The following is a 14244-nucleotide window of genomic DNA, read 5'->3' on the forward strand; positions in this document are numbered from 1 at the left end:
CCGGTTTACCCTTACTCTCGCTGTAGTATCACGACGTCAGAGGTGAGGGTAATATCGGTAATTAGGAAAAGGACAAAAGCAAAGTTTCGATCTTTATTCATTTCTACGCCTCCTCCTCTGTTTTTGAATGAAACCCAGATCGGAAACTTCTGAAGAAGAGTTGTTTTTGTCGAATGTTAGGGAGATGAACCGGGAAGCGAAGAAGTTATCTCAGCCGCAGCCGCCGGAGAAGAAGCTAAAAAGGGAGAAACTTCCGGCGAACCCGTTGAGGGGATTGAGTACAAGAAGCTCTGGAAGCAGTAGTTGTAGCAATGGGAGTGGTTCCGGGTCAACTAGTCACAGGTTCTTGCTCTCTCATTCAATCTCATCGTCTTCTTCTTCAATGGGTAGTAGTATTAGACCTGTGAAGACAATAGTAGCTAAAACCCCCAAGTCTGCTCCAGTTTTGAGTAAACCCTTAATTAGAAAGAAACCAAAGTCTCTGGAGGAGACTAAAGCTACTGAGAAGCCTCAGAGATGTAGAACAAACCCAACTTTTGGGAAGAGAGTCGCTAGTGGTAAGATTAAAGGTTCGGTTTTGAAGAAGCAAGCTCCTGTTTCTAGAGAAGTTAAGCTTAAAGATAAGGTTAGAGTAGATGCCGTTGTTACTCCTGTATCTAAACTTGGAACAGGATGTGATTTGGTTTCTAGAAGCAATGGTAGAGTAAGCAAGAGTAATAGTAGTAATCAAGAGAAGACACCACCGGTACAAGCATCGGTATCTCCGGAGATGCACTGCGGAACGTCTATGAGTTTGTTGTCAGCATCAGCTCAGTCACAAGCGTGTTATGCTGCTGGGCATTTACTGTCAGGTGTTAGTGATAAGAGGAAGTGCAAGCCTAAAGGGATACTCACTGTGTGTGAGAACGGTTTCGAGGTCGGTAAGGGAAAGATAATACTGAATGATTCTGATGAGTTTGAGGAAGGGAGTTTTGGTGTTGGTGGAAGTTGTTATGATGATGACATCTCTATGATGCCTGCATCAGTGCAGTGGCTTTTATCTCCTTGTGATGAGGAGAAAGAAGATGAGAAGGAAAAGTATGAGGAGGATGGTTTCTCTGAGCTTCAGGATATAGTTGAGTGTGTTGGCCATGAGACTCCTTCGCCACTATCTGATTTATGCAACATTAGTGGTGGTGGAAGAAGTCTTTCACCTATGAGAAGGACTAGTTCTTCTCTTTCTCCGAACGAGCTTTCTCGGTTCAGGAGATTCATGCAGCTTTCATCTCCTTCTGAGCATTTGGGAGGAGACAAACGGTCTCCCTTGTCTACTGATACGCTTGGAAGCGAGAACGTTATTCAAACACCAGAGTCTAACTCAAGCTTGGATAGTTACTTCAGACTCTCGTCTTCCCAAGCTGAGGTTGGTTCAGCTTTGGAGTCACTGGCAACGACTCTTCAGTCAGTCAGATTGTCACCACAGGAACCGAGCAGTTCAAGTTTCAACTTTGAGTCTTTGGCCACATCTTCTCATTCCATTGATCTTTCACAGTTTCATAGAGGTTTAGTTGAAGGTGATGATGCTCCTGCAGGAAAAGGAAGAGAACTGCTTCCATGCTCTGCTGCTGAGTCAATCAGCACTGATGGTGGTGGTGGTCTGATATGTTCTGAGGATTCAAATTGGATGGCATGTTACAACAAGAGTTAAACTTCCTAGCCGATTTAGTTTCAAGCATCTGAATGTTTCCTTGTAAGTATGTTCACGTTAGCTGAAGGAACTTTCCTTCCTGTTGTTGTGTTTCTCTCTTGTCTTATTCACACTTTCCACTTATTGAACATCAATTCTTATTCTAAGCGTTTTTTTTTTGTTAAACCAATAAAAACATATGTTTTTCATTTCTCAAAAGTACATGAGATGGATTCACACTCGTTTATGGTTCCTCAATAAAAGTACATTGTTGTTTCAGCATCTTTGAGTGGAAAGTTAGATACCTGCTTACCAGATACCTTTCCTTTGCTCCAGGTTTTGAGAGTATTTAGATTCTCTAGTCTTTCGGTAAATCACAGAATGTTCGATTGCTCAGTTCACAATATACAATAAGAGAGAGGATTGAGTGTTCACATTGCTACAACATTCTTATCTTTTGATTTCTTCTATAAAAGTTTGTTACTTGCTGATGCCTTTCCTTGGCACCAGGCCGTGTAAACAAAAAATAATTCTTTAAGGTGAAACAAAGCTAAAAAGATTCTTTTAAGCATCTCTTACTTGTTTAGGAAACCACACACCATCTTCCAATGTCATGCTGATCAAGAGCTTATTCATTCTTTCCCTTTTCCACACATTAAAAACATTTCTTTTTGGAATTGGTTTTATTCATTGATGTCATCTAGTTTCTCATAACGGTATATATATACATAGTCTTCCCATTCTTGTCATCATCTAGTTACTGAACCATCTCGAGGGACAATGTCAGGCTATGCGAAGAGCAAAGTTGTTGATGAAGCTTGTGCAATTCACCAACCAAAAGAGAGTGATACCATTGGTAACATCATCATCTATACCCTTCTAGCGCTTTGCATTCTGCTCAGCCTCTTCATCATCATCGGTCTCTTTGTCATAGCCAAGCCACTTGAAGCAAGCTTGGCATCTGTGGCTGTAAAAAGCCTCAGGTACAATGATACACCATCACCATCCTCGCCTTATTTCAACGCAACACTAGCTATGGAGATCAGAATTGAGAATCCGAACTTCGGATTCTTTGAGTTTCCAACTAGTAAAGGAGATATCATGTACAACGGTCGTGTTGTTGGTGAGATGAAGATTGATGGACAGCGAGTGGGTGCATATAGTGCCATAAGAACAGAGGTTGGGACACAAGTGAGTTATAGAGAGGATCATGCACCGTCTGTTTGGTTCAAGAACGATATAAAGAGAGGGTTGGTTATCCTCAGGGTTGGAGCTAAACTGAGAGGTGAAGTGCACTTGGAGGTTTTGAACAAGAGAAGTGTAGATTTGAAGTGTTTGATGTATCTAAATCTGATAGATGAAATGGTTCCACGTTTGTGGTGTAAATGAAAACCTCCCATAGTTTTTTAGTTTTCCAATTTTTCTTTTTCACCTTTTTTTACTTCTTTTGTTAACTTGTATTAAGATGTTTTTTTCTTGCTTAATAGTAGTAGAATATTAAATGGTTATTGTCTAGACTCTAGTCTCTAGCTTGTTATTTAAAGAAAGATTAAAATTGATTTACAATCAATATATACATTTTGTCACTACAATTCAGATTTTTCATGTCTACATTGTCACGGTCAAAATTTGAATATAAAAAGATTAAAGTGAAATTTGGAATGTTTTTACCAGCAAAACTTTTGCTCTTAATTTTAAAATTTTACAACAAAAATAGAATGTTTCTACTTCAACGGGAAGTGTTCTTTTTTTAATTCCCATAATCAAATAAAAAATGTTGCATTTGATTATTTAATACAGTTTTTGTGTTGTTTAGCGTAAGAACCATCACCAACGTTGTCGTTGTCACGCTTATAGTTCTCAGAGGACGCAACCGCGCGTTATTAATTTTGATGTTGTGACTTGAAACTCGGTGAACATATATGCTCGTTAGAGGGCCAACTTTAATTTAATTTCTTGTAGAATCGGATGCAGCTCCAGCTCGTGGACTTCTTGATGTCGTGACATGCCATGATCAAGACAGCTTTTAAACAAGTTTGGTTTATCCAACAAGTAAAATCACAAAGATTCGTCTCGTGTATTTATTAACGTGTTTCCCTATTATATAAAAGCAAGTTTACTTATTGAAATACATTCTCTTATACACTAGAGTAAGGTTATCTTGAATCCGTCTTCTCAGCAAAATATATAAACCTAAACTATACAAACAAACACAAAAATCTTATAATATTTTTCTTAAAGATTTTAGGCTATACACAAACACCGAGTCAAAGATGAGATAGATGATAACGTTTCCAACAACTGAATCAATATTAAAAAGAAGTTACGGGTTGGACTTTTGTTAGGTCTCAATCACAATTCACAAACCCTTTTCTATCTTAAGTTTATCCATAGGCAGTAAACAATCATGATTTACAAGTTTGTTCCTAATCAAACTGTTACTCGTTGACAAAATAAATATTTGTGTTATGTCATTCAACCAATGCTAACCCACAACATCTTAATCTCAAATAATGACAAATATACAAAGTTGTGATAGATGCTAAAACTTCTGAAATGTTTACACGAATAGTATATTAAAAAAAAATTACATACTCGACCATAACTCGGGTATCAAAACATGAACGTAATAAATATTTGTCTTTCACATAATTTTCTCGGCGTATAAAATTATTAATGTTTTGAATCATAAACATAAGATACCATACAAAGTCATCAGAAAAAAAAAACTAAATAATCATTTTCTTAATAATGTTTGTGTAGCTGTGGAACTCCAAAAAATAATATAAGAAGACCAAACTATAACAAATTGACAGAGAATCAAAAAGGAGAAATAAAACTCAAATAAAGAAATATACAAAAGAAGAAAGTGGAAGGTAACTAAGCACCAAACCCATAATAATCAATAGTCAATACCCTTTCAATAAACAACAAGACCTCTTCTTCATATCTTAAAGAACCACAAGAAAGAAAATAAAAGATAAAAGTTGGTTTCAATGGATGGCTTGATACCAATGGCGTTCAGAGCCGTGAAGAAGAACCTAACTCGCCGTCGTTACGAGTGTCTCTCCTCCTCCTCCACAACCCGTGACTCTTACAACTTCGTTTCCGATACTGAAACGAACGTAGAAGGTCACCATCGTCGTCGCAGGTCCATGGGAGACTTCTCGTCGTTATCAAGCCGGGAAACAAAAAGAAGTAGCGGTGGAGCTAGGGAGAAGGGTTGTTCACCGCCACGTGAAGGTCAACTCGTGAGATACAAGAGCCATCGTTTGTTTTCTTGCATCTCAGGTCAATAGTATAATTTATCATTTCAAGAAAATAGCAAACTCGAAACCTTTTTCAGCGTGTTGATTGGTTTATGTTACAAAGATGTGTGATATTGATCATGTACATATTCGTTGTCTTGTGATGAATCTTCTGATATCGTAAACTTTACGGTACAACATGGGTGTTGTTGTGGAAATGTATAAATGCTGGGTCTTAAACAAGGGAAATGTATAAATAATGAGTCTTAAACAAGAAAACCAAAACTTGTAGGGGTCAAATAAAAATAACTATAGTTCCAAAGGTTTTTGTTGACCGAATCCACATGTGACGACTAATGTTCAAGTTAATTAGGCGTTTTATAAAAAATATACGATGTTTTAAAGAATTTTGATGTTGATATATATATAATATTTTTATTTTTTTAGGTAACTTTTTATTTTATTGAAAAGTGCGTTACCAATTATATTTGATAATTTATTTTGTTACTGGTTGAATAACGTTAATTTTGTAATTGGTTGAATAACGTTAATTTATGATTTTAATGATACTTTCTAGCCAAAAATAATAATTTTTTTAATAGTGTATTTAATTAAACATCTTATATTTAAGAACGGAGGGAGTATTGATTAGACATATGCCTATACTGATTTTTGAATGTTTATACTGAGTTTCTAAAAAATCATTTTAGAAAAACCATTTCGTTTAAGTTTTGATTTCTCTACTATACGGATGTCTAAATAGATTTTTAGAACACTGCTCGTGACCATAAGGCGTGGTATAAGGACTGTATAATACATCCATACTTGTTCATTTTCCACAGGATACAACACAAATCATGTAATAAAATCTACAAAACGTAACTAAAAAGTGATTAGGTTTAAAGTCTTTCACAAAAGACCTCATGAGGAACAACTTAAACGATCAAATGAACAGAGAGAACAAAGAAGACAATGCGTTTCCAAAAACTCTAGTCCGTGAAACAAGAGCAGTAGTAACAATAACACTACAAAGTGAGAGTGCGTCTGTATAGAACTTCATCATCATCACTTTCATCATCATCTTCATCAGACACAACCTCACCACCAACCCCACCAGGCATATCCAACTTCCCACCCATTTCAAACACCGGACCTTCACTATCCACATCAATAAAGTTCCCTTCCAACCGTTCCTCAAACCTCTGGTCACTACAATTCAAAAACCAGTTCAACGAACTCCTAATCCCTTTCCCCTGCAGCTTCTGGTACCTAGGCTTAATCCTCGACTCCAAACCATAAGTAAAATACTCAGGATACTCCACCAGCTCCTTCATCGGCCTCCCCATCTCCGTCTTATAAAAGTAATAACCATTCTTCATAAGCTCAACCCTCGAACAAAGAATCTGAGGACACCTCACAACCATCCTCGCAACGTCCTCGACCCTAAACCCCCTCCCCAACAAAAACTCAACAGGCTTCATTATCACATTCTGTTTCAAACTCACAACCTGCGGCATCTTCTCAACAACGCGAGCGAAACCTTCGGGATCAACCTTGAGCTTCAAGCTGAAAAAGTACTGCTGCGTAGACATCTTGGCCTTAACCGGTAAACCAAGAATCTGAGGGTACTGCGCTATAACCAAAGGAAGCATCTCTCTCCTAACGCCGAAGCTAATCAAACACTCCACATTAGGCTTAACAGTCTCCTCTAAACTATACCCAATCACATAAGCACGCTTCTCAAGCATCCTCGCAACAATCTTCTTCGGCAAACCGATTGAAATTAAATAATCCACAAGAGGCTTAATCATGGTTCCAACTCTCATCCCTAGTAGATAAGGATACTGAGTCACCATAGGACCAATGTCTCTAGGACTCACACCAATACTCACCAAGTAAGCAACAGAAGTACTCATAGTCCCTTCTAACTTAAACCCTAACAACTCAGGGTACTTCATTAAAACATAACCCAAGTCCTGTTTCTCAACGTCAAGCCCTCTAAGAAACTTAACGACAGGAGCAAGCTCGACGACGACACTAGCGTGAAGCACCTGAGGGTAGTTCTTAACGAACTCTCCTAGCTTCGATCTCGAGATTCCGATCTTCTCCAAGTAAGCGAGGACAGGGATGAGATTCTTCCGCACGCTGCATCCCAGCATTAAGGGATACTCGTTCACGTCGTCTATGGTGAGCCCGAGCTTGTGGAGGAACTCGAGGCGCTCGGAGATGACTTCGAGGGTGGAAGGGAGCTCGATGGTTTCGAGCTCGTCGGTGATGACGCCGAGGGTTTTGAGGTGGTCGCAGACTTTGACGCGGTTGACGAGCTTCTCCTTTTTGCCTTGGATGACTCCCCAGGTGACGGTGGGCATTTCGTACTCCGGGAACTTGGAGGATTGGGTTGCGTAGTGGGAGATAGGAGGTGGGTTTTGGAGTAGGGTTTTGAGGATTGGGTGGTGTCGTGTGAGGAAAGAGAGGAGCTTTTTGTGTCTGGGGAGGAGATGGGTCATTTTGGAGGAGATTGGGGATGGAGAAGGTTACGACTTTGGTGGAGGAGATGAGAAAAATGGTGTCTTTTTTCTCGCCTGAGAGGGTTTTGCGATTAGAGAGGAGAGAGAAGCCCTAACTGTAGAGGGGGGAGAGAAGTGGTGGAGGCTGTGTTACGGTCGAACCGGGTGGTTTGAACCGGTTATTGTAAATCAGTAGGCTTTCTTCGCTCGTGGTTTAGATTAGAAGAAGGTTACGACTTTGCTGAGAAGATGAGATGGGTAAAGAGGAAATGTCTTTACTCTAGAGAGAGAGAGATTTAATTAGGCCCGGGCATTTTAATCTGGACCCGAAGATCCGAACCGGAACCGATCCAAAAATACCCGATCCAGAATCGGACCGAAAATTTACAAGTACCTTTTGGGTCTAAATTTTTTTACCCGAAAGAATCGGAACCGAAAAGGAACCGATCCGAATAGATCCGGATCCGAAAAGAACCGACCCGAATATACCCGACCCGATAAAAACCGATTTGTACCCGACTTAAAAACATGTATATATAAAATTATGATGTTTTGTGTTCTATTTTATATATATCATTTTATGATTTAGTTGAAATATCTTTTGTTAACAACATTTGTTATTATTTTTTTAATATTTTTTAAGTAATATAAAGTTTTAAAATGTAAAATTTAAAGTTTTAAAATGTTTTATTTTCATTATTAATAGTTTTATTTAAGTTGTTTTGTAAACTTTTAGATATATATGACAAATATCCAACTAAAGTTGATGAAATTGGGTATATCATGTCCTTTTCAGATCCTAAATATTCGAACCCAATCCGGACCCGATTTGAATCCGAAAAATTACGAGTATTTTATGAGTATTTTAATTATAGATCCGAACCGATCCGGATCCAAAAAGAACCGATCTGAACCTGAACCGGAAATTTTTAAATACTTATTAGATCTAAATATTTAGGACCCGAGAGGAACCGGTCCGAACCCGACCCGAAGATCCGAACGTCCAGGCGTAGATTTAATTGTTACCGTCAGCTCTTTTACCTCGTAACGGTTTGACCGGGTGGTTTAAACCGGTTATTGTAAGTCATGGTTTAATGCCGAACCCTTTAAGCTCTCTCCGTTTCCTCGCCGCGTTCTCTAGCTTCATCGTTTCTGCATCTCTCAGGTTTGTCTTGTTAATCTCAGAACCCAAGAAGCAGTCTTTATCAGTTTTGTAGTAATGTGCAGCTCGTAGCATCGTAAAGTTTTAAACTTGGAATCGAACGGTTGTGATTGTTTAGTCGATCGAATTGATGGCGCGTGAAGAACCCTACATTAATGTTGTTGTTTGTTTGATAGGTTGGAGATAAGAGTGCAAAAATCTTTTACTTTTCTCGTTCAGTCACTCCTATGTCTGCCCTTGTGGCGCTATGCAGAGCTCGAGCTTCTGCTTCTTCTTCTTTATTCAACAGCCTTGTTCGTCCAGCATTTCGTAGCTTCTCTACAGGTACTAGTTATACCCCCATTGACTTTTCTGGTTTGTTTCTGAGAAGCAAAAACGATGCTCTTGATTCTCTGAATATATATATGACTTTTTTAGTTTCCAACTTTATTTCTTATTGCCTATGTGAAGAACATGATTATGTCCTGAAATTTCCTGTCTTCTATGCATTTTTTTTTTGAAGTTTTTATAACTTTCAGCTTGAACAATCTCTAAGATGGAATCAGGTTTTTCAATTTGCTTAGGAAAGAAGTGATATATAGGTTGTAGAATGGTGTAGCCTTGAGGAATCAGGTTTAGCAGCGAGCTGTTGCATTATTGTTTTTGTTTCCCTCTTGCGTTTGTGCAAACTGATTTATTGGTGGTTAAAAAAAAAGATTTATTGGCTATTACCCGCTTTTCTGAGTTTGGTAAAGGTTTGCTTCTCTCTATGAGATTATAAACGGATGATTAGCTTGCATGACTTCTCATCTCTTCTTCGTATTTATCTTTACACAACTATGTAAACTGAGTACTCGGTTACATCATGCTTGAGATAGTTTTTGTGTTGGAAAAATTCATGATTAGATCTCTTCAAGGGCTACACCTCTCCAACTCGATTGCTATTTTTCATTGCCTAAATGTGGTGCAGTGGTGCTACATTCTTCTCATAACTCTAGTGTTAAGTGCCTCAAAGAAGATCTCTTTATGGTTGATGAATCAAATGCATCTAACCAATGCATATATGTACTTTGTAAGACTTGGTTTATGGTACTCAATTACTTCATGTTGACATAAACTTGTGTTCGAAGCATTCATGATCTTTAGATCTCTCCAACTCTGGTGTTAGTGCCTCAAAGAACATTGCTTTATGGTTGTACATAAAACCGATGCATTTAAGTACTTTGTGGGACTTTCATTATGTTCATGTATGCTGTATGTATTATTTTTCTGTAACTAGGATTGAGCGATTCTCAGTATGTACATCTTCATACTTGGTTGGTATATGCTAATCCCAGAGTATCATCTATCTTGTGTGTCAAAATCCACTGTCTTTCTTTTGAGTGCGTTTAGTGGTGATAAGTCATTTCACGGCCTCTAATTTTCTTTGTTGGTAATTTTTTTTGGCAGGTTTTGGTGATGTGCAGAACAAAACGCTAGTGGCAGAAATGGAAGAAAAGATGCTTCACATGGACATCAACTCAATGATAGGAAGCTCCATGCCACTAGGAATGATGCGCATAGGAACAATCATCCACAACATCGAGATGAACCCAGGCCAAGGCGCCAAGCTAGTCCGAGCCGCAGGAACAAACGCCAAGATCCTCAAGGAGCCTGCTTCAGGGAAGTGCTTGATAAAGCTTCCTTCAGGTGACACCAGGTGGATCAACGCCAGGTGCCGCGCCACCATCGGTACAGTCTCGAACCCGTCTCACGGAGTGAAGAAGCTGTATAAAGCAGGACAGAATAGGTGGCGGGGGATAAGACCTAAAGTGAGAGGAGTGGCGATGAATCCGTGTGATCATCCTCACGGTGGTGGTGAAGGGAAAAGCAAAAGTAGTGGAAGCAGAGGAAGGACGTCGGTTAGCCCCTGGGGGAAGCCGTGCAAAGGTGGTTACAAGTCTGCTAGTGTCAAGAAGAAGAAGAAGAGATTGGCTGCTAGAGAAGCCAAGATGTGATGTGATGTGATGGAACAAGAAGTTTTACGTTTTCTTCAAATACATCTTTTTGAGAGTTGGTTATGAATGTTGTTACGTGTTTTCTTTTCTTTTCTCTTGAAACTTGAAATCAAACGTTTTGAGCGTCATAAACGTTTTATAAAACTCGTTTTTTCAATTTTTGTGAGTTGCGATTGTCCTAATAAGAGACTGGAGTAGTAGCAGACTAGTAGCAGGTTGGATGAGGAAAAGGATCAAAAGATGAAACACAAAGTGAATTAAATGAGTCAAAAGGTTGGGACAATACACTGAATCAATCCTCACGATATAAAAAAAATTCAAAACAATTGTCTTTTTTGACTTATTACTTTCAAATATTCCCAGCTTCAGAAAATTGACTTTTTTTTTGTAATGACATGTATTTGTACTTTGAACCAGACAAGGTTGTCAAAATTCAAGATGCCTTTTTCTATTAAACAAAATCCAAGAAAGACAATTTGACATTTTCATTGGTCTAAGCAACCAAATTATTTAAAAAGTTTAAAGCAGGTTTTGGAAAAAAAAACAAGAATGGTATTAGATTTTTTTGTTAAGGGAGCACACAGAGTTTGAAGATTGTATCAAAAACAACAGAGCAGCCACCATGCTTGCCATATTGGGTCCTACTCCTCCATACTTATTCAATCTTTTTTATTTTTACTCTTTATATATGTTATTCCTTTTATTTAGTTTTATACTAAGTATTCTTTTTTAGCTTTTCAGGTTTTGGTATATAGATATGTCCACACACGCAATGAATCCAATTCCTTCATTATGAGATGCATGAATTTTAATTTATTTTCTTATCACCGTTCTTTTAATTCCCTTTTCAGTCTGGTCATATCTTTGCTCAGACTTCGTCACAAAATTAAAGTATATGTCCCCATATATTCTTATCTTTACCCCCAAAGAACATAAATACTTAGCTTTGTCTATGAATGACAGTGTAGGGATTAATTTATCAATAGTTCCGAGATTAATTAATAATGCATATGATTGAATATAATGGTTATATATGGGTTAGGTGATGAAGAGAAAGGTAATGTATATCAAAGAAAAGGAAAACTGAAAATGTAAAACGTAGAAGAAAGATATTGAAGAGTTGTACGAGGAATATTAATAAGACAAGTTGGTCGAGATCATATGCATTGAATCGATCGGAACGAGCCACGTGATATTGTCATGTGCAATTTCATCCACATTATGTACCTTTTGAAATCATTGTGTATTTAATTGTTCATTAACGTTTTTCGCTAATGTTATACAGTACTATATATTATTTTAAATATATGTGTGTATCTATAATCCGAAAGTAAAGCCAACAAAATTATTAAAGGATAGTCCTAGTAGAGAAATATGATCAATAATAATCGAATATGTGATGAAACTGTGGGCATATCATAGTTCTCAGAAAAAAAAAGCTGTGGGCATATCATTTAAACTCGTTATTGAGATAATAATGCTTAGAGTGATTTACGTTGTGGGTCACTTTACGACTTTGTCTAACAAGCTGGGTCACTTTGGGCTATTGAGACACATTTTGAGTGGGAGAATACTATAGTACCCCGTGAAAAGCAAACCAGAGTGGGTCTAGTTAGATTGGGGTTTTTAGCGGGTTTGGGTTTTGAATTTTGAAATTTTAAGTTTTTTTTATTTGTTTAATTTGTGTATTTCCATCGGGGCGCGAGACGGGATAGGGAAGCGTTCTCATTATCAGATTTGGGAATTTTTAAGTTGAGGTTCCATCGAAGGCGAGAGAGAAAAAGTTTTCAAGTTCAATCTGGTGGATAGGTTTCTTCGATCCCCAGATGACTACGATGCGTAGACGATCGGGGAAAGAGCATGTGGGCGGTGAGTGTCCCTTATAACCGTATGCGTTTTCCATTTTTTTTTTAGGGTTTATAATGGAGTGAGAGTCAGGGACTTAAGTTTTTTTACTTCGTTTGCAGAGGAGGATAATTCTGGCGGTCATCCCGATGAGAGATTACCGGAGAGATTGTTTGCGACGGATAGATACCCTAGTCGACGTCTTAATGTTTATTCTACTTTGGATTTCCTAGTCGCGGTGAAGGATGTACTTCGTGGGACGCCGGAGATGGATAGGATTATGGGCTCCTGTTTCGGGAAGTTGTTTGATTTACCTGTCCGTAGATGCAGCTACTCCTCCGTGATGATACACGCGCTGCTAGCGAGGCAGCTGGTGACGAAGAAGAGGTACGAAGCGTGGCCAATTTTTGGTGGCAACCCTCTAAGGTTTTCAATGGTGGAGTTTGGGCGTGTCACTGGGCTCCCTTGTGGCGAGTTTGAGGAAGGATATGTTGTAGATCTGAAGCAAAAATACAAGGAGGAGGACTATGCTTATTGGGACAAGTTGTTTGACGGCAGGCGCGACATAACGATTCCTGACGTAGTTCAGATGGTGACAGAGGACCTTACCATTTCGCGCAGCCGTCGGTTGAAGCTGTGTTTGATAATTATTGTTGATGGGGTGCTTATAGCCTCGACCCAACCAGCTCGGCCTACACTTAAGCATGTGAAGCGGGTGGAGAATCTGAAGAATTTCTTGGCTTTTCAGTGGGGGAGGGAGTCATTTTACTGGACAGTGAGCGACATGATTCCACCTAAGAGGATTTTGGGGGTTTGCAATGACCCGCCTGCAGAGTTCTGCACAAAGCTGAGACAGAAAACCAAAAAAATGACAGGTTTGCCGCTGGCGCTCCAGCTAGTTGCCTATGAATGCATACCTCAGCTCTTGGCTAGGCTCGGTGGTACTGATGACCAGAAGATCATAGACTGTGAAAGCCTCCCACAACACACGGGGTTGAATTTGGTGGACGTTTTGGCAGCTGAGCACCATCATGAGGTATTGTTGTGTACATGTAATGTGTTCTGTGTACGCATGTACACGTGATTACAAGCGAATATATGTACTAGTAGTTGCCCATTGTACACGCGTGCTGGGTTGTAGGTTTTGTTTGGTGGTGTTACTAATTGGTGGGGTTTTCTGGGTTATTGCAGCTGACTGTGCAGCCAATGATGGAGATAGAGCCTGACAAGCCAGAAGGGTGGGGAGAATGGGATGATGAGATAGATGATCGGAGGGTGAAGTACCTCGTGCGGCTTATCGTAGGCGGACATAAGTTCACGAAGTCAATGTGGCGCGGTGGTGACGTAGCAGAGGTTTTGTACGATCATGAGAAGCTTAAGGCCGCAAAGAAGAGGAAAAGGGAGGCCGGTAATCCGAAAATCAATGTTGAGGGTGGGCATGTTTTGAAGCAAAGACGAGTGAGCACTTACTTTAGGAGGCCGACTTTGAAAGATGATGATAAACATAACAAGCTAGCTTCACGGGTTGATGCTTTGGAAAAGGTGGTGGTGTGGATGAAAAAGAGGTTGGGGAGGCGCAAGAGGATAGGGGTTACACCGAGGAAAGAGTTTTTGTGTAGTGGAGGTAGGGTGAAGGAAAAAAAGAAGAAGAGTGCAGTAGCGGACGAGTCGCCAAATCTGTCAGTTGAAGACATGGAAGAAGAAAGTGATGATGTGAGGGTTGACGTTGATGATGTAGCAATAGGTAACGAAAAGTTGCCTGCTGAGAGTGAGGATGGGGAAGGGGAAGAAGAGGAAGACGGTGAAGAAAGTGTAGGTGAGGATGTGGAATCAGAAGACG

The 14244-nt window shown here is 39.3% G+C and overlaps 5 protein-coding genes across 5 annotated transcripts; 4 read left to right on the plus strand and 1 right to left on the minus strand.

Annotated features, from left to right (window-relative positions):
• The first annotated feature begins 77 nt into the window (after positions 1-77).
• LOC103866761 lies at positions 78-1877 on the plus strand. Its single transcript, XM_009144737.3, has one exon. It carries the CDS (start codon positions 128-130, stop codon positions 1685-1687), a length of 1560 nt encoding a protein of 519 aa, XP_009142985.1. The 5' UTR covers positions 78-127; the 3' UTR covers positions 1688-1877.
• A 278-nt stretch (positions 1878-2155) lies between these two features.
• Positions 2156-4371, plus strand: LOC103866762 (late embryogenesis abundant protein At1g64065). The gene has a single exon (XM_009144738.3). It carries the CDS (start codon positions 2447-2449, stop codon positions 3053-3055), a length of 609 nt encoding a protein of 202 aa, XP_009142986.1. The 5' UTR covers positions 2156-2446; the 3' UTR covers positions 3056-4371.
• A 235-nt stretch (positions 4372-4606) lies between these two features.
• On the plus strand, positions 4607-5157 carry LOC103866763. The gene has a single exon (XM_009144739.3). The coding sequence runs from the start codon at positions 4663-4665 to the stop codon at positions 4963-4965; it is 303 nt and encodes a 100-aa protein (XP_009142987.1). The 5' UTR covers positions 4607-4662; the 3' UTR covers positions 4966-5157.
• A 545-nt stretch (positions 5158-5702) lies between these two features.
• On the minus strand, positions 5703-7532 carry LOC103866764 (transcription termination factor MTERF4, chloroplastic). The gene has a single exon (XM_009144741.3). It carries the CDS (start codon positions 7419-7421, stop codon positions 5940-5942), a length of 1482 nt encoding a protein of 493 aa, XP_009142989.1. The 5' UTR covers positions 7422-7532; the 3' UTR covers positions 5703-5939.
• Positions 7533-8367: 835 nt separating this feature from the next.
• LOC108872058 (60S ribosomal protein L2, mitochondrial) lies at positions 8368-10720 on the plus strand. Its single transcript, XM_018659333.2, has 3 exons — positions 8368-8586; positions 8760-8907; positions 10012-10720. Exons 2-3 carry the CDS (start codon positions 8811-8813, stop codon positions 10557-10559), a joined length of 645 nt encoding a protein of 214 aa, XP_018514849.2. The 5' UTR covers positions 8368-8586; positions 8760-8810; the 3' UTR covers positions 10560-10720.
• The last annotated feature ends 3524 nt before the right edge of the window (positions 10721-14244 follow it).

Source organism: Brassica rapa, chromosome A05, assembly GCF_000309985.2.
Source record: "Brassica rapa cultivar Chiifu-401-42 chromosome A05, CAAS_Brap_v3.01, whole genome shotgun sequence".
In the NCBI taxonomy this organism is placed as follows: domain Eukaryota; kingdom Viridiplantae; phylum Streptophyta; class Magnoliopsida; order Brassicales; family Brassicaceae; genus Brassica; species Brassica rapa.